The sequence below is a fragment of the Cebidichthys violaceus genome, unplaced genomic scaffold (assembly GCF_023349555.1).
Source record: "Cebidichthys violaceus isolate CVI_PGR_0920_01 unplaced genomic scaffold, fCebVio1.0.p SCAF_30, whole genome shotgun sequence".
Classification (NCBI taxonomy): Eukaryota; Metazoa; Chordata; class Actinopteri; order Perciformes; family Stichaeidae; genus Cebidichthys; species Cebidichthys violaceus.
This window is the reverse complement of record NW_027176484.1, coordinates 1,614,853-1,640,228: the sequence shown is the minus strand read 5'-3', so window position 1 is coordinate 1,640,228 and position 25,376 is coordinate 1,614,853. Positions and strand designations below refer to the sequence as shown.

Here is a 25,376-nt window from a genome sequence, read left to right as displayed (position 1 = left end):
TTTGTGCAGATGGCGTTAAGCTGTTGCCTCCTGATTCGTCCACTCGGCTAACTTATTCCTTAAGGAGCGGACTGAGAAGACGGACAGGGACACGGATCCACACAAAGCTGTGAGAGCCCCTGCTCCTTTCGGTAAATGTAAAAGAAACGTGAAACGAGGGGCGCTGGGTAAAGCGGATAAAAAGCAGGTTCTTAGTGCGCGTTTTGGAGAGCTTAGCGCAGCGCGGACTCGGTGTTGGAGCCTGAACGCGTCAGATGAGCGTCCTCACGGGGCCGGAGGAAAAAAAAACTCTCTCTCGGACTTCACCTGTAACGCTCGTGCTTATCTCTGGACTGCTGGATACGGCTCATAGATGAAAACTGCCCCCGGAGAGAGTCGTTCTCCGTCGGACAAGGAGCCCGTCAGTCTGCGGCGCGCGGCGGAACACCGGCGACCATGTCGGACATCTCCACCGACTTCAACAACGACACGCTGCCGGAGGCTGCGGTCGCTGACTACAACTTCCCGGCGCTGATATTCGGGATTTTGCTGATTGTGATCATCACCGGTGGGAACGTGCTCGTGTGCCTCAGCGTGTATCTGGAGAAGGCTTTAAAAACCACGACGAACTACTTCATAGTCAGCTTGGCGTTTGCGGACCTGCTGCTGGCGGTGCTGGTGCTGCCGCTCTTTGTTTACGCAGAGGTAAGCGCAGATCTAGAACCAGGTGGATTACCGAACGAGGCAACCGGGTACAAACCCGAGGCGCACGAGGGGTCACGGGGGGTCATTATACCAGGATGTGTTAGGATGTGAGAAAATATTCTTATTCAGTGCTGAAATGTTCCCAAATCCTGTTTCTAGTTTAAAATATGTCTGCAGCTCACACCGAGACCAGGGTCCAAAAACTTTGGTAATGAAAGATCAGGGGGCAGTTTGTGTAAAATAGACTCATGCAAATTGTTCTGCAGAATGTTGTTGAAAGACACAAAATGAGTCTACAAGGAAACGCAAAGCTACAGAGACATGCAATATAATGACAAAGAGAAACCAAATGACCATAAAGACATGACAATATGACTGAAAATACACAAAATCACTACAAAGCCTTTTAAAACTACAGACACGGAAAAGAACTGCGAAGACAAAATGACATGAAAAACGACTGCAAGGATGCAAAACGACTTATGAAGACACACAAAACCAGACAAAGGAAATGACTACAAAGACACACAATATGACCCCGGAGACACCAAATGACCAGAAAGACACACAAAACCAAAGTTGTGCAAAACAACTACAAAGACACGCAAAACAACCGCAAAGACACGCAAAGCAACTACAAAGACACGCAAAACAACCGCAAAGACACGCAAAACAACTACAAAGACACGCAAAACAACCGCAAAGACACGCAAAACAACTACAAAAAGCAGTAAAATGAACACCAAAACATTTAAATGACCACAGAGAGACACAGATCGACCACAAAGACGTGCAAAACTACAAAAATTGACAAAAATTACCAAACACGCAAAACAGAAACACACAAAATAAAAAGTCGCTGACAGTGGCTTTGTGTCTCTTTCTGTCTGCCGTTTTGCTCCAGTGTAGATCGAGTCGTGGGGCCTTTCACATGTCTGCGCCAACGAGGCCCATTGTTTTACAATCCATCCGTTCCAGAAGCCTGTATCACTCCGAACACCTGCAGACATGTCACACCTCAGTTCCTAGTGTGTAAGAACACACGTTTACGCGGATAGGAGTCTAATAAATCTCACAATTCTCAAGTAAAATCAAATATTTGAGCAATCCCGCCTAAGATTATGAAAAGGATCAATGCTCGAGCTAATCCGCTCTTGGATGGTTTCTCATTAAACCCACCAGAGCCGGCTCATTGTGGCACAGAATAGAAAAAAAAAAAGACCATCGACGTGCTGCCTCTCTCACTTGTTTTAATCAGGATCAATTAAGGACTACGGAGACACAGGGGAGGGGGGTTCGCACTGGTTATTAGGAGAGGCACGGCCCATGAATCACAATATTCCAGGCACTATAAAGACGTTGGAGAGGGTGATCTAGCCCTTAATAAAGTGTTAAACGCCACCTGCCCGCTTCCCTGTCTGTCTCAGAGATGCCCTACTGAGGCGTCCCCCCTTAAGTCCTCCTTAATTAGCTGCATTTGTGAACTTGTTACCCGTGCCAGTGGCTGCAGACAGTTAATCTACCCAGAGTCACGCCGGCAGGTTCTTTCGCATGCATTCACCGGATTAGAGGAGTCAGTCTTAAAACCCTCGCCATGTTCACCTGAGGAGAAGTCAGGTGAGGAGAAAGTGTTTCACTGGAGGAATGTTTGTGTCAACGCTGAGCTGCAGTGGTGCAAGAGGATTAAACATATTTGCTCTCAAGATTTAGAGCAGCTAATCAGTTGGTGTTGTTTTGTGTGTGTGTGTTGTATTTGTGTGTAGTTTCAGGGGGGAGTTTGGACCTTGAACATGGTGATGTGTGACAGCCTGATGACCATGGATGTGATGCTGTGCACCGCATCCATATTCAACCTGTGTGCCATCAGCGTGGACAGGTATGAGTGTGTTTGTCTGGTCAAGGTTTAGATGAAGACATCAATCGGACCTCTTGATATTCATTCAGGTTATCTAATATGTGAGCCAACGGAACGAGGGAATGTGGAAACCAGAGGGGGGACCATTCATAATCATCTGAAAGTTTAAACAAGAGTAGAATTGTATCCATTAAAGAATCAGACAACAGATACTGTTTAAATATTCTACTGTAGACACAACGTATTCTCATACAACGATTCGTACGATATCTTACGAAAAGTTAGTAAGGTTTAGTTAGGTTTCGGAAAAGATGGTGAAATACTTAGTTAGGTTTTGGAAAAGATGGTGAAATACTTAGTTAGGTTTCGGAAAAGATCGTAAAATACTGAGTTAGGTTTTGGAAAAGATGGTGAAATACTGAGTTAGGTTTCGGAAAAGATCGTAAAATACTTAGTTAGGTTTTGGAAAAGATGGTGAAATACTTAGTTAGGTTTCGGAAAAGATCGTGAAATACTGAGTTAGGTTTCGGAAAAGATCGTAAAATACTTAGTTAGGTTTTGGAAAAGATGGTGAAATACTGAGTTAGGTTTCGGAAAAGATCGTAAAATACTTAGTTAGGTTTTGGAAAAGATCGTGAAATACTGAGTTAGGTTTCGGAAAAGATCGTAAAATACTTAGTTAGGTTTAAGAAAAGATCGTGAAATACTTAGTTAGGTTTCGGAAAAGATCGTGAAATACTTAGCTAGGTTTTGTAAAAGATGGTGAAATACTTAGTTAGGTTTCGGAAAAGATGGTGAAATATTTAGTTAGGTTTAAGAAAAGATGGTGAAATACTTAGTTAGGTTTCGGAAAAGATCGTGAAATACTTAGTTATGTTCAGGAAAAGATCGTGAAATATTGAGTTAGGTTTAAGAAAAGATCGTGAAATACTTAGTTAGGTTTCGGAAAAGATGGTGAAATACTTAGTTAGGTTTCGGAAAAGATCGTACTTAGTTAGGTTTCGCAAAAGATCGTGAAATACTTAGTTAGGTTTCGGAAAAGATCGTAAAATACTTAGGTTTCGGAAGAGATTGTGAAATACTTAGTTAGGTTCTGGAAAAGATCGTGAAATATTGAGTTAGGTTTCGTAAAGGAAAAATATTGGAAATACTTCAATAGGTTCAGGAAAAGACCGTGGTTTGGGACAAATAACTATGGAAGTGCCGTTACTTATGTATGGAAGTTACGTGATAAATAAATCAGTGTTGACTTCCAGTTCCACCTCCCCTCCAGAGCTTTGTGACCTTTCCTCCTGGTTGATGATTACGTTGATTACATACAATTTGCTTTCGCGGGAAATCTACAAACTACAGTGCTTTCATTTCTGAGGGTATAGTTACGAACGCTGCATGCAAACAGCCTGGTAGAGTACAATTTAAAATGCTGCTTGGTTCTAGCAGAGTTCACCACACTGATGTGTGATTCTCCTGCACTGAATTTCGGTTCATTAGAGCTTTGCTGAAGATGTCAGCAGTCCATTAGTTGAAATTAAAATTCACCAAAACAATAGAGGAGTGAAGTGATGGAGGTGATTCTTTCACCTTTTGGCTTTTTAAAACAACTGGAGTGCTGCAGTTTTTTTTCTAAAAAACACATTTTAACAAACACATGACAAAAAACTAAAAATGCTCCAAATTAGTGATTACAAAAGATTGCATAACAAATAAGGACTAATGTGTTGATGGGGTCAGGACCCACAGGTGGGTCGCAGGACATTTTATTAGGGTCACCAAATACATTTGTGTCATTTCTTTTCTAATCTTTTATTCAATTTCTATCAGAATCAGAATTGTTTATTTGCCGAGGTATGCTGCACATACAAGGAAATAATTGTAGCCAACTTATAACATTGAACCGAATATGAAAGGCTAGAGAACATTCTGTGTGTTTGACTGATGAGAGGAGTCCGTTTCGCTCTGCCTGAATGCATTCATTTGGTCCCATTTATAAAATAATTTAACATACATGTTTTAAATATGCACTGCTTGTGTTGGTCTCTGATGCTGAAGACAGAGGAAAAACTCAAGTGTTAATGAAAAAAAGACGGCAGATGGGAGCTGCAGAAGGTCTCTGCATGACAAACAGACCATTTACATTTCACACATGAAACACCTGTAAAACGTAGAAATGAACAGCGACTGTCGGGAGCAGCAGGGCGTAGCAGTAGAACTACTTATTTTGACTATTTTAAGCAGCATCTTAAGCAGCATCTTCTTTAAAGTAACCCTTTAATCAAAGTAAAGGCATCATGAGAAATTAAAGCTTTGGAGTGATTAATATCTGACAAATACAAAGTAATTGAAATAACGAGGAATAAATATCTAACAGGCAATAAGTAACCAATGTCTTTTCGACGTGTTCTTTACAGTCTTAACGCAGCTTCCTTTCCTTTCCAGGTTCATTGCCGTGTCCATCCCTCTAAACTACAACCGTAAACACGTGGACCACCGTCAGCTCGTCCTGCTGGCGGCCACCTGGCTGCTGGCCCTGGCCGTGGCCTCGCCCGTCATCTTCGGCATCAACGACGTGCCGAACCGCGACCCCACCGAGTGCAAGCTGGAGGACAACAACTACGTGGTTTACTCCTCGGTCTGCTCCTTCTTCATCCCCTGCCCCATCATGGTCCTGCTCTACTTCGGGGTTTTCCGCGGGCTGCGACACTGGGAGGCGTCGCGTAAGATCAAGCTGCGGAGCAGCATCGAGGCCTGCAGGAAGCTGCAGCACGCCGCCGTCGCCACCGCCCTCCCCTCGCTGGCGGGCACCATCCCCGGGCCGCTGCCCATGCCTCTGCCCAGGATCATCGAGAGGGACTTGGCCCAGTCTCGGCTGGACGACACGGACGACTACATGCAGCAGGAGATTCCCTATCCCCGGCAGTACCGAGAGAACTCGGTGCCCACGTTGACGTTCAGCCAGCAGCTGCACAGGAAGAAGAGAGCCAAGATCAACAGCAGGGAGAGGAAAGCTATGCAGGTGCTTCCTGTAGTAGTAGGTGAGTGTTCATGTTGTCCCTCTCCTCCAATCAGAAGCACACAGCAGCTATAGTAACAGTTAAAGAACCATGTTTTAATCAATTCTGAAAACACATGCAGTTGTACTTAGCTCCACCCTCTCGTGTCACTTCTGGTTGCAAAAAAAACAAGATGGCGACAGTCAGAATGCCAATATCGAGGCTTCAAAACGGCAGTCCACAAACCAACGGGTGACATCACGATAACTACGTCCACTTCTTACAGTCTATGGTTTTAATCCTGAACTACGAATCACTACGTTGCGTCTCTGTCAGACACGTTACGCACAGAGCTTGCTGCTTGTAGGTTTAGTTCAAGCTTTGGCAAAGGGGACTGTTTCAAAAAGACAGTTTGTGAGCACGACTTATACGCTCAAGCTGGAATCGTGCTTCTCCTGACTGCACGCAAACAAACAAACAAACGTGGGTGTCGCTCCGACACGTTCAGATGAGGAGGGTTTTATTTGTGTCCAGTGTGTCCAAGCAGTGACTAAAAGGCACACAAACATTTAAACTTGACATTTGTTGTGATTAGTGAAGCCTGTCAAAATGAACGAGAGAGAGAGAAAATGATCTCCAGTCATCTAACGATGCTCCAAACTGCAGCTTGCATGTTGCAAATGTATTGAAACTGATCCCTCATCTGCAAGACGCACCACAGGCCAGAGCGATAAAGTACTACTGATCCAGATCACATGGACCAGAGAGTCCTCAGATCTGGTCTAGATCCAATAATGAAGGGGTTATTCTGACTCAAAGCTTGTTTTTTACGGTAGTTTCTCATCGGACGGCAGGTTTACGTTATTTAGTCATTTAGTTTACCATCTCCATGAAGTTTGTTCACTTTCAGGAGAACGATCCTGACTTTAAGTCTTTAGTATTGGTCAAACCTCCCAAAACACTGGATCCTATGTTTCCCATAATGCAACTTGATGGCGTTTGTTATTACACCCTCGTCTTTCAGACTCCACGTTACCAGTTTATAACTCCGTCTTTCTGTTAATTAAAAACAAGATGACAATGACCTGATGACATCACTATGACATCATCAGGGGAGGCAGAGAAGTAACAATATGGAGAAAAAAATAGGTATTTAGTTGCTTCTGTCAATTTAGGAAGTCACCCTTCAGAATAAAAGCTTCTTTTCCTGCTTCTTTACGTTTCTCCTCAGAGGTGACATCTCTACATCTCTGATTGTACGTCAACGACTCCTGTGATCGGTTGACTCTGTGTTCGTTGGCTGGATATCTGATTTCTTCACCGATTTTTAGTTACATTTGGCGTAGAAAGTGAGACTGAGGGCCAACGAACCCGTGTTTGGTTTATATATCTGGTGCAGGATGAGGCCCTTTTGTACATTTGCACTGTTCTTCCAAAGATTGTTTATCATCATGATCACGATGTGCAATTTGATGCAGTTTTGTTTATTCGGATGCAGAATTATGAAAACAGTTTGTGATGGAAACACATTTAGAGTAGAGGGTAGCGCAGTGCGTTCAAGAGCCTCTGATTGTCTTCAACAAGGGCACTTTAAGTCTGCGACGCTATCGAGATCACATTTGTCCCTGGTGAAAATAACAAATAAAAGTAAATAAATAGATGGATAAAATAAAATAATAAATACAATAACAATAAAAAAAACACAAATAAATAAAATAAATAAAAGTAAATAAATAGATGGATAAAATAAAATAATAAATCCAATAACAATAAAAAAAAAACACAAATAAATAAAAGTAAATAAATAGATGGATAAAATAATAAAATAAATAAAATGGACTTCAGGGTTCATGTCATTATCTGGGCCGTGTGTGTGTGTGTGTGTGTGTGTGTGTGTGTGTGTGTGTGTGTGTGTGTGTGTGTGTGTGTGTGTGTGGTCGGACGTCAGGCATCTCGAGTGCCTCTTGTTTAAGGTATTATCTACATGAATGGATTTTTAGATTCTTGTGATTGCTTTCTCTTTCTATGAAAATGGTGCCACTCAGAAGTGATTGCCTTTTTGCTGTTTGTTTATCCGTAGAAGATATTATTTTTTCCACTCATAAAAGAGAAAATGCTGTTTCCTGTGCCGTCGAGGGGCATTGTGCCTTACATTACGGCCGCTTGTGTACTTCAGTAATCTGTTTATTCACTGAAGCAGGAAATGGAAGCAAAGCTGCTCGAGACAGCAGATGAGGCGTTTAAGTGCCGAACAGTTCAATATACTAATTACTAGCCTGTTTAAAAGCAGCAGCTGTGTTTGGAGCCCATTAATCACACAGCATCACAAAATACATTATGAACAAAATTAATCTCAGAAATGTTTACCTGCTGCATGTTTATGAAGATAAAATTGACTTTGGACTCTCGAGGTCGATCGAAACATTTAATCAGCTTTCACACTTTAACGGTTTAATTGATGTTTGTGTTGCAGCTCAGTTAACTGAAGGCGTGCGGCTGCAGACGCTCACGCAGGTTTATTGTGAGCGCCGGGATGAAAAGCGTCACCTCTTGACTCTCCCGTCTCTCAACGTGGAGCGACGCCGTTAAAGCTTAACGCACTCAATCCAATTAGTATGCAGCACGTGACGATGCGGTCACACCATCGCTGCTCTGCGCACAGACAGGCTGGGATCCGACTCTGGGTCACTGTTTGGACCAATGACCCACCGGCGATTGGCTCTGGTTTTACTGTGTAACTGCTACATATATATGCAGCGATTTACGGAACCATCCGCACACTAATTTATGTGTCAGCAGACTTACGACGTGCACCGCAGAGCACAACGCATAACATGGTTTTACCATTTCTTTCCTCACTTTTAGAATGTATTTATAGTTTTTAATCTCACAAGCCAAGTGCAATATTTTACACATCTTTCTCCTTTGTATTGCTTCTGTTGTCTTCTTTGTATTTACATTTTCTTTGGCCATGTATTGTTTTATTGCAGCTGTGTGTAGCACTATTGCCCAAGAAAAAAAAAAAAATCCCCATGGCGACAATAAAGTATATTTTCTCTTAATAACAATCAATATCTTAACACTTTATAATTTAAGACCCACAGTGGTCCAAACATGTTGGCTCCTTTAGTGATTTATCCATTAAAATAAAGGATTTTTAATATTTCCTTGTGCCTGAGTTACAGTCCTGTTAATCTCATGGAAGACTTCTTATTTGACACTTAAAATGAAATACTCACATATTTATACAAAGACAGTTGGCATTATTTACAGCAAACTATGAAAATAGCGTGCCTACAAAATATTAGAGCTCAAGACTGGACAGATATACAACAGACTAGAGGAAATAGACACAGCGTTTCGAACATATTCCAACTTATTGTCAACCCTCTCTGGTGTATGAACAAAGTTATAGACCTACGTAATCTGTAAACTCTGTGATACAGACGAGAAGAGACAAAGATCCCTACACAACTTACCAGACCTGAATGCGTCTGAATACAAAGTGATGTGCCGACAGTACAGCTGTTGCACATTATGCAAAGTCCTCCCATCTCCTGGAAGGAGAGACCTGAACCTTATCCATCAAACCCTCAACACAAAGCTAATGAATCGTTCGGACGCGTTCGTTCGCGGCGACACCTGAGACAAATGTCCTCGGTTTGATTTAGTGACGCGGTTATTCATAGTCCTCCGCTGATCACGGGACCCGAGCTTATTAGAGGCAGGTTATCGTTTTTGCAGCAGAGGTTTAGTTTGAGGACGGGATATAAATCAGATCTCTGAATCGGGACAGCAAAAGATGTCCTTGTGTGGCCGTTGAATATTTAAAAATTTTCTTCTTCTGTATCTTTTTTTTTCCTTCCTTTGGTTCTAATGACTTTCTGAGAAAAAAGGAAAGTCAAGAAATCCAAAATTTATCAAAACCCCCCTGAGCAGTAATGTCTCGGGATAAAGATTACGAGACAACGAGCTCGTTACATTTCTACTTCATCTCTAATGACGTCAGCGCGGTCGTGAATCACTCAGAGTCGCGCTGTCAAGTCACAGTGAAACGTCCTCGCTTGACGCATTTCCCCGTTGAAGCTGGACAAAACTAACGAGGAGAGAGGGACTTGTTTTCCAGATGAGATGGAGGGTCATGACAGCTGTCACGGAGCTGTCATTGCAGCATGAGGTCATCCGTCAAAAGTTATATTCTTACGTTCAGCTTGATATTTATTTTCCATAATTATTAGTATATTAAAGTTACTGTGAGGAACTTTTATCTGGTCCTGAATCAGACTCAGTTTAGTCCTGATCCGCTATATGACCTCCATCACTAAACGAGACCATCAGAGAGAAGATGGTCCATTTCTATTTCTTCGTGGACAGACCCAGATCCTCCAGCAGAGACCGGTCCACCGTGGACAGACCCAGATCCTCCAGCAGAGACCGGTCCACCGTGGACAGACCCAGATCCTCTAGCAGAAACCAGTTCACCGTAGACAGACTCAGATCCGGCTTCACCTGCAGCCTTGGACCTGCAGTCTGGAGCTCCGGAGGGAGGAGGAGAGCTCAGCTCCCGGCAGCAGCAGTATCTCCACCACCTCCTCCTCCTCCTCCTCCTCCTCCTCCAGGAGCAGAGCTTCTCCTCTCTGGACGCCACACTGTTTGGAGACCCAGGACGTATTGCTGGACCCGCTGAAGGGGAGGGAGGCAACGGGAGAACCAGAACCAGGACAGAGGAGCGGACTGTCAGACCCTGCTGCAGTAAAATGAGAGGTTCTCTAAAGGGAGTCAGGAGCGCCAAAATCACCACAAAATGAAAGTTTGTTGTACTTAAAAAGACGTGCTTGAAAATAAAAGCATTGTACTGGAAATCTTAGAAATTTAAACGTTTGAATCAAAGCTTTTATTTCTAAGTCTGCACTTTTTTTGAAGTTCGAACATTTTGATTTTTGCCCCGAAACATTTTGCAAGAATGTGAATTCTATTTCATGTTTGCAAGCTTCCACCTTCAGTCCATCTTTGATCTCGTCTGTTCTTGGGTTAACACAGATGTATTATTCGTTACAAGCTGAAGTGTTCGGGTCATTTTTTGTTTCTGATTCTCATCTCTAACCGTCTCACAAGTCCGCTACTCACAGGTCAAAAGTCTTCTCTCCGTTTTCTTCACACAGCTCTGAGAACAAAACCTCTTCATGTAGTAAATCTGTAATAATGTCTGCAGGTGTGTGAGATTTCTTTTTTATCTCATGACCTTAATAAAAAAATGAAGCTTGCAGGCATGAAACTGAAAGCACAAGCTTATAAAAGTTTACAGGCAGAAAACCTAAATCTTCAGACCTAAAGAGACAGCAGCACATCTGTCGACATCTGGCTGTGAAGTCAAAGCCGGAGACAGGACATCGTAAAAAAAGGATGCATAATGAGTATGTTTACTTTTGGTATATTTGGAGGATTATAACTGCAAACTTTTACTATAGTACAATTTTGAATATTTACATCAAAGTATTTCTACACGGTGGTAGTACTACTTTTACTTAAGTATAAGATCCGAGTACTCGGTTACAGTTTGTTGTGACTGTCGACGCAGCGCTCACAGCTCTGAATGCAAAGCTGGAACTATGGAAGTGAAAGAATCTTTATTCTATTCTTGATTCTATTTATTCTTTTGGTAATGCAGCAAAAAAGTGCTTTCACTTTGAACCATTTTTTATTTTTTTTTAATAGATTTTGGTCCAAATGCACCAAATCAATTTTAAAAATTGGAATAAAAAAATCTTCTCGTTTTACAAAACGATCCTTTCCTACATGCAGTGGTAGTACATTTACCTGAGTAGTGTACTTAAGTACATTTCTACTCCATTACACTTTGTTGTCAGACAGCTTTAGTTCATTCACAGAAAGAAATTGTACGTACACAACACACAATGAACTTATAACACACGATACAATACACCGTGTTTTATAAGTTCATCGTGTGTTTTCTACGTAAAAATATATTAAACTACCCAAAAGCAAAAAGAATAGTTGAAAAATTGTAATTATACATGAATGCTTCAGTAGAAACAATTCAGTGAATTACCTTCAGGGGTCATTTTTCAGCATTATGCGTACTTTTACTTTGTTACATTTTGCTGATTAATTACTTGCGTACTTGTACTTTTTAATCCAGGACTTTAACATGTAGTGGAGTAGTTTTCACAGCCTGGTATTTGGGCTTTTTACTGAAGTACAGGCTCTGAATCGTTCTTCCACCACACGCAACTAAAATGAAAAACAAATAACGTCACCGCGTCTGAACTCAGATGGAGTGAAGTTTTCCAAAACACCTTCGTCGGCCACGAAACACAACCTAAAGAGACGGGATTCGTCTCTTTGAGAAGAAAATCACCGTGCCAACATTTTAATTGCTTTGAGTCCCTCCAACACTTCACGTTGTTGATTTATGCAATTTCCTCGATGCTGCCAGCAAAAGCAAGATTGACTGGTACAAAGAAAGGCATAATTGGTGAGAGAATAACAACCCCCAGATGTGTATTTGTCACATTTTTTGTAACATTCTGAGATTTACAGTGTCACATTTTTTATTTTTTTCCACTGCTGGCACTGAAGACGATGAATGCAAGCACGACGTCTGGGTCTGAAGTTATCGTCGAGGACGAAACCTTGACGACCGACTCTTGACGCTCGTACGTATGTCTTTTTGTTTCCATGCAGGCTGCTTCCTGTTGTGCTGGACTCCGTTCTTCGTGGTGCACACGACGAGAGCCGTCTGCGTGACGTGCGACGTCCCCCCCGGCCTGATGAGCACCGTCACCTGGCTGGGCTACGTCAACAGCGCTCTCAACCCCATCATCTACACCATCTTCAACACGGAGTTCAAGAAGTTCTTCAAGAAATGTTTCCGCAGCTGCTGCTGACGCCCAGCTTCCTGACTGGGAGCTCACGAAGCTCCAGCTTGGCCTGTTAACTTCTGGAGATGGATGGTTGATGATATCTGACTGACGGGAAAAATACACTCCGTATATATATATATATATATATATGATATTTATGGGTCCGTTTTATCGTCTGGTGATGTTCTTTCTTGATCCTCCGGGATTTACTGCCCAAACTGAAATGAAGATGTCGGGAGGGAAAGGACGGACTCCCGTCTTGAGAGGAGCTTTTCACCACTCTCAGTTAGTCTGTACAGCCAAAATCACTCTATACTGTTGAAGTTACGGTCTGCCAGCTCCAGCCAACGACGGGGGATTTGTTCAAGAGAGGATCAACGTCCCCGGGAGATCGAATAAGCTTCCACAGACCAGAACGTAAAAAGGCTTCATGACTTAAAAAGAAAATACTTTAAACTCAGTCTTTGATTTTTTTCTTGTTCTCATATATATATATATATACGCTTAAAAGGAATACTTTGACATTTTGGGGAAATACTTTGATTTTGGCTGAGAGTTCGATGAGAAGAGCAGTACCACTCTCACGTCTCTGCGCTAAATGTGAAGCTACAGTCGGCGGCTGGTTAGCTTAGCTTAGCACAAAGACTGGCAACGGAGGGAAACAGCTAGCCTGGCTCTGTCCGATAACAGAAATCTCACTTAACTAACAGGTTGATGATGTTAGATTAGGTTTTCAGAGTAACTTTCTGACGACCTGATGAGACTCCTCCCATTTCCAGTCGTTATGCTAAGCTAAGCTAAGCTAACCGGCTCCTTGCTATATGGAAAGTGGTATCAATCTTTCTTCAATTCGTGGCAAAAAAAAGCGAATAAGAACATTTCCCCAAATGTTGGAACTAAATTATTTTAAAAATCGGCACAGAGTTCACATTAGAAGTGATAAGACATGAAGGCGAAGAGGCTGCTCCAAACGCTTCATCCTCCCAGGAATCTGAAGCGTGACATCCAGAAGTGGAGGAGGACTGGAGAGTCAGCGGCATCCAGTCGACTGGATCACCGATTCCTTCTGTGTGCTGAATCCGTAAAACACTTCACAAAGCGGAAGCATGGCACAGTCGGAACCGGCTCATCATGACGATTTAAAGTCGTGTACTGATAAAAAAAAAAAAAAATAAAAAAAATACACTCATATGATATTAAGTAGCGATATGCCTTAAAACTCAGAGGATGTTCTGTCTTTTCTGCCGTGATAGAAGTCAAACTGTCGACACACTGAGGAGTTAATGAGATCCCCCCCCCCCCCCGTTTCCTATTCAAACCCTTTTGTCACACATAATGACAGAAACACTCATCAGACACTCGAGGATGAGGTCGGCCCGACGTCACGGAAATGACAACCAATTTGTTGCTTTCTCTGCTTTTTGTTAACCACAGTGATAGGATTCATTCTAGCGGTGAGAATATGACTGACGCACGTTAAAATGAATCACACAGGACAGGGAGAGAGGCTGACCGTCTTTTACCTGACACTTTAAAAACACTTCTGCTCTGCTTCTCCGGAAAGAAGAAAGTTGATCCTCCCACTAATTATTTTACTGTGGCTGTTTAATTCTACCACCATGACACAAATGTCAGATGTCTAACTACTCAGCTTCTGTATTTGCAGCGTGTTTCTTTAAGTGTTGTGAAATATTTGTTTCTCAATTTGCTCTTGTTTTATTTCTTTGCAGAAATAAGATGTTTTTTTTCTACATTTAAACACATGTTGAGCTCTCAAGTCAACTAAAGTGCAACTTCAATTAGGTTCAACAGTTTTAAACAAGTGGTTAACGGTGAAAATTAAAAAATAACAACTAAACGTTACAAAACTACTTGGTTAGGTTTATTAAAAAAAACATTATGGTTGAGCTTAAAATTAATATGTAACTGAAACAAACTAAAGTTTCTTGTAATAACAAACCAACTCGTCGCACTAAAACAAAACAAAAACTTGTTTTAATGAGAATTAAAATGAAGACTTATCAAGTTTTGTGTAATAACAGCAAAATTTCAGGACTAAGAAAAGAAGCGCTACGTTGTTAAAACTGAATATTTTTTATCTGGAAATAACAAAAATATATGTCCTCATAACATGACAAATATCTGTCTTGTTAAAATGAAAAACTTTCATATATTATTTTGTCATTGTGGCAGTAATTACTTGCTATATGTTACACTAATATCCAGCCTCGAATGAGCTAATGTCCTTCTAAAACTATTATTTCTGCTACATGAAAAACAACACATGATACCTTCTCTGATTCATCAATAATATTAAGAGTCTCAACTCATAAGACTGTACATCTTAAAAAGCAGCAACCCCGTAGAGGAAGTCTTTTGTTTTTACTCAGTAATGAATATCGGATAAATGTTGCTTTCAAAAATGTTTGTATGATGTTGAATGAAACCTTTGATAAGTTGCTGTAAATGTAAGTGAAGCATTTCCAGATTGTGTCTTGATAACGTTGCTCACTAGAGTCATGATATCTTTTGTGTCAAGTTTTATGAAGACGTTGTTTCCATGTCCTGAAACTGAAAGTGTTCTCGACTGCAGGATGGCTTAACTTTGAGTGGAATTGTCCTTTCAGCCATTACTGCCTGTCACCACAGTGTGTTTGTCTGGTTACTGACTGTGCCTCTTGTACGCCATATCCACGTTTTATGTGGAAACCTTTCTAATAAAGTGTGTCATCTTTCTAAATGTCCCAGTGGCTGAAATCTAATCAGCTCAGTTTGATTAATGTCAGTTCGTGTTCGATCACTTCATGTGCGTCAACGCCTCGCGCCGGAAGAACAGACCTTTCATTGAAAAACAGGTTTTGTGTCTCTTTCAGATCCTTTTGCATTTCTTTGTAGTTGTTTTGTGTCTTTTTCTAGTAATTTCTATCTCTGTAGTTGTTTTGTCTCTCTTTGAGGTCGTATTCTGTCTCTTTGTAGTTTTGTGTCTCTTTCTAAATGTTTTTTGTCTCTTTGTAGTTGTTTTGTGTCTCTTTGTAGTCGTTTTGTGTCTCTTTGTAGTTGTTTTGTCTCTTTCTGGTCGTTTTGTGTCTCTTTGTAGTCGTTTTGTGTCTATTTCTGGTCGTATTGTCTCTTTGTAGTTTTGTGTCTCTTAACATTTTCTGTCTTTTTATAGTTGTTTTGTGTCTCTTTGTAGTTGTTTTGTCTCTTTCTTAACGTTTTGTGTCTCTTTGTAGTTGTTTTGTGTCTCTTTCTTAACGTTTTGTGTCTCTTTGTAGTTATTTTGTGTCTCTTTCTTAACGTTTTCTGTCTCTTTGTAGTCGTTTTGTGTCTCTTTCTGATCGTCTTGCATCTCTTTGTGGTTGTAGTCGTCTCTTTCTGATCATTTAATCCATCTGGAGATGGAGAGGCTGTCTGACTCCTGTTTAAAGCTTCTTGCTACAGCAGACCCATTCCTCTGCGTAGATATCGTACTAAATGCTACAACACAAAAGGCCTCATATGACCACTGATTCTCTAGGACTGTGCGCGGTGGTCCTGTCCAGAAATCGATTTATGCATTTAAGAAGCAATGTAGTGCAAGATTTCTGCCTCTTTGATGGAAAACTAGAAAGTACCAGAAGGACTTTGAGATATAGTTGTAAAGGCCCAACAATATCTGTTGGATTAATGGAGCTGGGAAACCATCAAGTAAGAAGAATAAACCATGAATAGGCACCCTGCTGAGATGTGCAAATTGGATATTAGGTTCTGCACAGTTTTATTACTTCCTACTCAACATGTGGTGACTTCATGTTAAAAACTAAATTGTGCCTTCTGGGCAGGAAAACAACACAGTCTTACTTCCTGATCTGCCACTAATATGTCCAAGGACTCCTCTGGTTGTATAGAAGTCTAGTCTAAAATGACTCTACTTCTCTCTTGATTTATTCCCTCAGTAAACATTGTAAACATGAGTTTATGGTCTCAATCTCTAGTTTACAGTCTTCTTCAATACAGCATGATGTTCATTTAGTAAACTATGGTCCATTTAGAGTCAACCAGACCATAAAGAAGGGGATGCTTTAGGGGCGGGGCTACACGGTGATTGAAAGGTCTCTTACCAGAAACGTAGACGGCGTCTCTACGTCACTCCTCCTCAGTCCTAATATGGTCACTTCTGTTCACTGGTTGCAAAAAAAAACAAGATGGCGACGGCCAAAACACCGAACTTGAGGCTTCAAAACGGACGTCCAAAATCCAATGGGTGACGTCACGATAACTACGTCCACTTCTTATATACAGTTTATACAATAAACACAAACTACAGCCGACAGTGATGTCATTCAGTCATAAACCAAAGTATTGGACAAAGTGAAATTTTTACCCGATGACTGAGCTAAACATGAAAAGTCAGGCGATCACCAAAGTGATTACAATTCATCCGGATGAGAACGTGAACATTTGTACTGAATACACAGAAATCCAGCCAATAGGTGTCGAGACATTCCACTAAAAAAACAACAACAACAACAACAACAACAACACACAAATGGGAATCTCATGGCGGCACTAAATAAATCCAGAGGATCACCAAATGTCAGGAGGATTCAACATTAATGTTTCTTGTAAATTTCATGTCAGATATCATCATAAAAGATATTTCAGTCTGGACCAACGTGGTGGTCTGACGTGACTTCAGACCCTTTAAAGAGGGACACAGATATCCGCATGAAAGAGAAAAGTTTCAGTGGGTTAAATTCATGCAGCGATACTTTGCAGTGACGTCAGCAGCAGGACCCGAAGGTGGGGTGAAAATTGAAGTGAGGGGCGAGAGACGGGTTGAAAAAAAAAAAACTGAAGTGAAAAAAAGACAGATGAAAGAGAGTCGAGACAAGTTCCTTGTTATCTTGGTTTTGATCATATTTGAGAAAAAACATGAAAATGAAACCTGAGTAGAAGGATCTCCTTCTGATTGTCTGCTTCAGAGCAGGTTTCTCTTTCTTCTTCCACGTCCAGCAAATCTATTGATTTCTGACCGTCTGGATTTAACTTCTCCATCTAATCTTTACAAACTCGTGTTTACACATCAAAGTCTCCTGGATTGAGCTGCACCAGCTATTTACTTATTATGTAAAGTCCCTCTTAAATCTTCAGTAACAAGTAGCTTTACTTTGCGCTTTAATAAAATCAGATGGCGCCATTAAAACCTGAGAAACGTCTTCACTAAATATAGACTTTAGTGATGTAATCAGTGTCAAAAAAGGAAGTCACTGTAGCATCACAAGCTGTTGGATAACTTACGAAATAACAGTTTTAGGAAGCCATTGTAAAAACGTATTAGAGTTCACTTTTTATTCTTTCAACAGCAGCCTCGTCTGTCAGTCATTGTAAAAACAACTCAAAGCAGAAGAAGAAGAAACAGGAGTCTTCATCACAGTCCTCTGGCTCCCTCTGCTGGTTACAAACACCCTCAAATCTCAAGAAAAGAACAAAACCAGTTGTCCCAAAACATTAAAAACAATCAATGGGCCTCTCTGTTGTTCCTTCATCACCATGAACACACACTCTCTAGTTTATTGACTCACACACACACACACACACACACACACACACACACACACACACACACACACACACACACACACACACACACACACACACACACACACACACACACACACTCCTTATTCCACAAATGCTCACTAGAGCACCTAATGTGGATTCATCCGCCGCTGAAAATAGTCCCCAACAAAAGCTCTATTTCCTCCTGTTTGTTTGACTAAGAACTACAGTAAGCAGCCGATTTAGGAAATAACTTAAAAAGCTTAAAAAGCTAAACATAACATTTTATTTTCCTGTATTTCCCTGCCTTAAATATTGATATTTATTTAAAGGAGACATGTTGAGCTCATTTTTCATGTTCACATTTGTATTTTGGGTTTATAATAGAACATGTTTTCATGCTTTAATTCATCCTCTGAACTGCAGGACTGCGTTGCTGGATCCACTGAATAGAGTCTGTGAGTATTTCACCATGGATTGACCTTTCAATACTTTCACAGTTTTTATACAACATTCAGACCTGCTTTATAATTAAAAAACAAATACATAATAATCTTTCTTTTTACAATATGGGACCTTTAAATTCTGACTTTTAATTCCACTAAAGTAGCGGCTCTCAGTGGGATTAAAAGACTTCGTACAAACGAACATTTCTTTCGCAGACTTTTGACACATTTCATGACGTTAGAAGTGAATAAATAAAATATAATATTGCACATCTTTCTTATTAACAGGTCAACGTGGTCAATCAGCTGCGCATTATATTGGATTGTACAGATACACCTGGCTTGTTTTCCCTGCGTGTCACTCACCTGCGTTTTGCTGATATTGATATTTTTGTTGTTGCAGCAGTTCCTTATTATCCAGTCTGTGAGTTTCCTTTGATGTAACCAAAGATCCAGGTATCGCCACATGATTCCCATTATAAAAAGTCTAGATCTAGTCTTGCGGTGTTGGTGTTTTTTTTGTTACAGTGAGTGAATAAAGTCAAACCTCCATCTCGACGTAGAGTCGTCACTCTTCTGTCTTTGTTGCAGCCTGGAGGTAAAAGAGCACAAAACCACAGTAAGTGAACTCCTCAGCTAACATCAGCTCACTGAGATGACACTGAACGAAGGTATCAGCAGACCCCAGTGTGCTATCTGACAGCAATAAACCAAAAGATTGAAAAGAAGCATGAATTGATATTGTTTTATATTCACTAAAACGATTAACTAGAACCTCAACTTTACTTCATTGGCCATTCAATCAATAGATACCATGAACTAAGTACGGAAAAGTGAACTACCCTAAAAGGCTCATGGGAACTCTGACGTAGAAGAGTTAAAATATGAGTTTGTAGCCACAACACACACACACACACACACACACACACACACACACACACACACACACACACACACACACACACTTTCTCAGCACCAGCCGCCATCAGAGCGTCCAGCTCCTGAGTCCAGCCGAGGGCGTCGACCAGGGCTCGCACGCCAGCGACCACGTCGCCCAGCTGCACGACGTCATGAGGCCGGCGGCGCCAGGCGAACGGGCCCACCAGGTCCCTGTTGATGAGCAGACGGGGGACGGAGCTGCGCACAGATCCCGCCAGACTGGCGAAGGGCTCCACCTGCAGAGTCGAAAAGTCGAAGAGTCAAAGAGTCAAAGAGTCGAAGAGTCACAGAGTCGAAGAGTCGAAGAGTCACAGAGTCGAAGAGTCACAGAGTCGAAGAGTCAAAGAGTCACAGAGTCGAAGAGTCACAGAGTCACAGAGTCGAAGAGTCACAGAGTCACAGAGTCGAAGAGTCACAGAGTCACAGAGTCGAAGAGTCACAGAGTCAAAGAGTCACAGAGTCGAAGAGTCACAGAGTCGAAGAGCAGCTGTTCAAAGCATGTCAAACTGTTTTTTAACCTTTTTTAAGTATGTTTTGGGGGTATTTTGCTAATTAGTAGAGTTTTATAGTAGATATGATTGATATCCACTATTCCACATTGATTTATAAAAAATCAAAAATTTTGTTGGCTTCCTGGTGTCATATCTATCTCTCTCCCCATGTTTCCCGTCAGCATTTTCGCTGTAAGCTATTTAATAAAGATAAAAACATAATCTTCAAAGAGCGCACGTTCCAGTCTTCACGTTATCTCTCGCTCTAATATGCCGGTTCAGCAGGAAGAACATCAGATTACAGGGACATGATGCGCTCTGAAGCCGGCGGCGCTCACCTCCAGCGAGGTTCCCATGACGATCAGCAGGTCGGCCTGAGGGAAGTCTGTGAGGTACTTGAAGAAGTGAAGTGGAAGCTCCTCCCCGAAGAACACGATGTCGGGCTTCACCACACCTCTACAGGAGGGACACTGTGGGACCGTCCCGCTCATCACGTCTGACTGGTGACACACGCAAACAAGATGGAACATTCGTATTAATAATATTCAAAAAATATAGATGGCCATCTTAAACCATTAGAGTCTAAAGTGTTCTCTTACATTTAATCACAAAATCAAACGGTACTCAATGGTACAATTGTATAAAATGAAGGAAAACAAAAAAATACTTAATAAAGAGTTTGTGTTTTGGGTCGGAACTCACTCGTAGCTCCGCCCCCTCGTATTCCCTCAGACAGACTGTGCAGGTGGCCGTGGCAAATGTACCGTGAGCCTCTACCAACATCTCAGGAGGAATCCCGGCCACTTGATGCACAAGCAGACAAAGCAAGGTGGCTTAAAAAACGTCAGTGTGCGCGTACCTCACTGATGTGCAGTCATTTCTAGAAGAATACATAAAGTACACACATCTTTCCAGCCCGTCGATGTTCTGCGTGTACATCCTGAGAAGCTGACTCTTCTCGTGAAGCAGCCGCACGAAATAGTGGGTCAGATTGGGCCGATAATTCCCCGGGTAGAGCTCTTTGGCCAGGGCGAAGAAGGGATTCGGGTTTTGGTGGAAAAAGCTGAGCTCGAATATGGCCTCGGCGTAGGGCAGGTCGTACTGCTGCAGGTTGTCGTAGAGACCGCTGCCTGGAGACCTGCGAGGTAAAAAAATCTGCTGAACACACCCGACACTGACAGCAGGTTTACAGAGATACTCATAAATGAACAACAGTTTCACCTGAAGTCTGGGATGCCACTGGGCGTGCTGATCCCGGCTCCGGCCATCACCACCACCCTCCTGTACTGCCGCTCTCTGATGCTGTTGGCGACGTCCTCCAGGGTCTGCCGATCCTCGGCCGAACCGCCGCCGCGGGAGGAAAACCCCCGAGTCCCATTGCACCAGGGAGAGTTTGTTCGTCTGCGAAAGAAGCAAAACAGGAACGAAGGAGTTTAGTGAAAATAAATGTGTTTTTCTGCATGAAGCAGAGACGCTCACACGTAACGTTTGCACGCCATCCGGTCTACTTAGAGGGTTATGGTAGCTATATCTGAGGAAGGGTAACAGGAAAACATTGCTAACATTACTGGGCTTGGAATAATAACCGGAAACTATTGTTCAATTACAGTTGGTACGACTGTATCGTATAATTACACTGGGTCTCCAACTAAGGACCTTCACAAGTCTTTTTCTCACAAGTCACTGTGCCAAGTCCTAGTCCCCATCTCTGGCATGAACTCCACAGAGATGCACATAAATATTAGGTTTAACAGAAGCATCACAGCCCATAATCACGTAAATATATATTGTGCATTTGTATACTTAATATTTAAATGTTTTACTCTGTTACTTTGATTGCTTATGTATATTTTTTGCTGCTGTAGCGAACAAATGAGGTGTAGTTGAGTAGAAGGATGAAGTTGCATAAAATAAAAGTACCTCAAATACTTAAGTATTGTACTTGAGTAAATGTACTTCGTTACATTCCACCCCTGCTGTCTGCTAACGAGCTTGTGTGTGACGTACCTGCACAGAGCTGCACCTGGACACGACCTCCTTTGACTCAAACGACCTATTAAAAAAAGCAACACTCATCAAACCACTAATCCGTATTTCATTATGGTGTCATTGTCTGTCTACTAACCGTTTGCAGAGAGCGGCCTGCTTGTTCTCGAGCACAGGTACACGCAAAGTCTGACAGGTGACAGTAATGAGGAACTCACTAAAGAAGCCATAACAGAGCAGTAACTGGACTAAAGTCACCGGTAGATTGTTATTGCATCACTCCTACTGACGGATACGAGATGTTAAAGCACTCTATCCACCTAAAATCAGATTAAATATGTAACTAATAATGACTAGCTCCCTGAAGACATGTTTGTTGTTGTCCTTTGACCTCTTAATGACGCGGACGGGTGTACCGTAATGTACAATATAGCCTAGCTAACTTTAGCTCTGTCGATAGCTACCGAGCTTGAATTCCTATTTTTTTCAATTATCCACCGTTTATTAATCAAAAAGAACCTACAGTGTAATATACATTTTGTATATAACGTCTAAAAAACGACTTTACCAAAAAAAAAAACCTAATCAAACATAAGGTGTATAACGTTAGCGGTCAAAAAGTAAAGTTTACGGTAAAAACAACAAATCTTAGTTTACGGCTAGCTTTGGAAACGCCTACTATATTTCCCATCATCCTTTGCGCCCCATAGCAGACCCACAACACGGCAGGCTACTTGACGTTAGCTAACGTTAGCTGAAGACTCATAACCACTCAAAAGAACCCGAATAATAGATTAACTTTACAGTTTCGTCGCCACCATGAGAGATGTCTCCGGGTTCCTCAAACAGCAGCAGAGTAACAGCACCACTCCGGAGATGGCGACGGAGTGGCATACGTTGGAGGAGTTGCACAACAAAAGGTAAAAGAAAAAAAAGAAGTCAGCTAGCTTATGCTAGGCTAGCTAACGTTAGCTTGCTCATTCATTGCAAATGCACGCTGAGTCATGCAGTGACCTAGCGTTAGCTGCTGTATGGCTAATGTTAGCCGCAAGTTCCTTCTTACAGATCTGAGCGGAAACTTGATTGTTAATTTTATGTTCTAACCATTTAAACCATTAACGTAAATAAGATGTATATATAGGGCTGAAGCTTTGAAGCCAACATCATCAATTTAGACCAAAGGAAGACAAAAGTTTATCACAAGTTTTTCTTTAGCTGTTAGCTAGCTGTGGATGCTATGTGAGTATGAAACCCATATGACTGTTGTACTATTATTTATATATATATATATATATATATATATATATATATATATATATATATATATATATATATATATATATATATATATTATCGTAAGATTATTAATACTCGTGCAGTAATGTGAAACCAGGTTTCTACTGATGCATTGCCAATATTATCATTATTAAAAGGAAAAGCAGCAAATCTTAACGTTTGTGAAGCTGGAACCATAAAATGTTTATTAAACTATTATTAAAATAATTACCATTTGTCCGTCAATTGACTCATTGTGGACTAATAGTACCAGCTGTACTTGTATAAACTGATGGGGAGTTTAATATATAACATCAGTTATCAACATATTTATAAACTCATGTGTTTTGTGTGCTAACTTCTTAATTTTTTAAGTAACTAAAGCTGACAGATAAACTTAGTGGAATATAAAATAGAATATTTACCTCTTGAGACCTGAATCCTCGCCGTTCACTCACCATCTGTTTCTATGCATTGAGTGGAGATTTGTGGCATCGAGATACAACAACAGATTTAGTCAGTTTCACGTTTCTCGTGAGTTGATTTCCTGTCGTAACCTAAGATGTTTCTTTAGGACATTTGTTGATCCTCTGGATAACGTGTTGACATTCACAAACACTGATTGTTTGTTTGTTTTATTGACAGATTGTGGCATCAGTTGACTCTCCGGCTGACAGACTTTGTTAAAGATCCTTGCTTCAAAACCGGAGATGGCCTCATACAGGTAACCGCTCTAACATGATGGTAATATAACAATAATAACACCTGTTGTGCTCCACTGTGAGGGAGATGCAAAGCACACAACCTGGACTGAGTATGCACACATTTCATATCCTGTGTTCATATAGTTAATGTAACCTTTTAAAGGGAATTGATAAAGTTATTGCATCCAAGTTTCTTTTTAGGACAGAAATGATACTTTTAATCCTTTTAGATGCTTCGAAATACACAATTCTTTGCATTTACAATGTTGCCACTAAATGTCATTGTTACCTCAGAATTATAAAATGATTAAAATGATGGTTGAAGTGTTTTACATTACACTGCAAAATCTTAGGTAACTTATTTAGTTTGTTTTCCAATGACAGCGTTCTCAGATTCTTTCATTTGGATGACAGAAATTTGTTTATCAATTGTTATGATTGTTTTATTTCAATTATTTATGTTCACAAACTTGCCAGTGTTTATGTCTTTGTTTTTTTTTTTATCGTCTTTAAGAAACGATTAATTCAGTAAAGGCACAACATGAAGCTTTGTTTCTGATTGTAAAGGATTTAAACAAACATTAATAACTTTATACACTTTCCTCTCTCGCTCTGAGGAACTTTAACCCTAAATCGTGTCATCATCTCAATAGTATTCACTTTAACGAGTCGAGCATGTTGATGATTTCTGTGATCTGACGGCTCCGTTTGTTCCTTAAAGCTCTACGACAACTTCATCAGTGACTTTGAACACAGGTGAGATAAACACTCCGTTTCACACCTGTCGGATCACTTCCTGTTTCATGTTTGATGCTGATTCATTATTTTTGTTCCTCCGTTAGAATCAACCCATTGTCCCTCATGGAGATTATACTGTACGTTGCCAGACAGATGAAAGGTGAGAACAACAACATGCAGCACGAAATATTTACACACATATATATATATATATATATATATATATATATATATTTATTTATATATATATATATATATATATTTATTTATATATATATATATATATATATTTATATATATATATATATATATATTTATTTATTTATATATATATATATATATATATATATATTTATATATATATATATATATATATATATATATATATATATATTTATATATATATATTTATATATATATATATATTTATATATATATATATATATTTATTTATTTATATTTATATATTTTATATATATATATATATATATATATATATATTTATATATATTTATATATATATATATATATATATTTATATATATTTATATGTACTGTTTGCCCACATTTTGTAGTATTTACAAAAATGTTTTCTTCTTGCCAGATCCCAAAGATGCCATCACTTTTCTCGAGAAGACCAAGGAAAAGGTAAGCTGAGCGATGCATCACAGGTTTTTAAATATACACTCAGTTGTTTATTAACACTTAACTAAAGTTAATGCAGTGAAATACTGAAGCCCCACAAGAAATCCTACCTTTGTAATGAATATTACAATGTTCAGTTTAAACTGTCTTTTTGTAGGCGAGTGTTTCTCGTGTTGTTGAATTGTCACACAGAGCTGT

General features: G+C 40.5%; 3 protein-coding genes across 3 annotated transcripts; 2 read left to right on the top strand and 1 right to left on the bottom strand.

Moving 5' to 3' along the window:
• Positions 1–435: 435 nt before the first annotated feature.
• On the top strand, positions 436–12,437 carry drd4b (dopamine receptor D4b). The gene is made up of 4 exons (XM_068724412.1): positions 436–684; positions 2,448–2,560; positions 4,976–5,571; positions 12,235–12,437. Exons 1-4 carry the CDS (start codon positions 436–438, stop codon positions 12,435–12,437), a joined length of 1,161 nt encoding a protein of 386 aa, XP_068580513.1.
• Positions 12,438–17,729: 5,292 nt separating this feature from the next.
• Positions 17,730–22,444, bottom strand: sirt3 (sirtuin 3). The gene is made up of 8 exons (XM_068724413.1): positions 21,956–22,444; positions 21,838–21,883; positions 21,052–21,231; positions 20,736–20,968; positions 20,533–20,633; positions 20,169–20,330; positions 19,366–19,575; positions 17,730–18,992 (listed from the first exon to the last, which is right to left on the bottom strand). The coding sequence occupies exons 1-8, from the start codon at positions 22,044–22,046 to the stop codon at positions 18,969–18,971; spliced, it is 1,047 nt and encodes a 348-aa protein (XP_068580514.1). The 5' UTR covers positions 22,047–22,444; the 3' UTR covers positions 17,730–18,968.
• Positions 22,445–22,530: 86 nt separating this feature from the next.
• psmd13 (proteasome 26S subunit, non-ATPase 13) lies at positions 22,531–25,237 on the top strand. The gene is made up of 5 exons (XM_068724416.1): positions 22,531–22,736; positions 23,737–23,815; positions 24,517–24,551; positions 24,638–24,693; positions 25,138–25,237. Exons 1-5 carry the CDS (start codon positions 22,636–22,638, stop codon positions 25,188–25,190), a joined length of 324 nt encoding a protein of 107 aa, XP_068580517.1. The 5' UTR covers positions 22,531–22,635; the 3' UTR covers positions 25,191–25,237.
• The last annotated feature ends 139 nt before the right edge of the window (positions 25,238–25,376 follow it).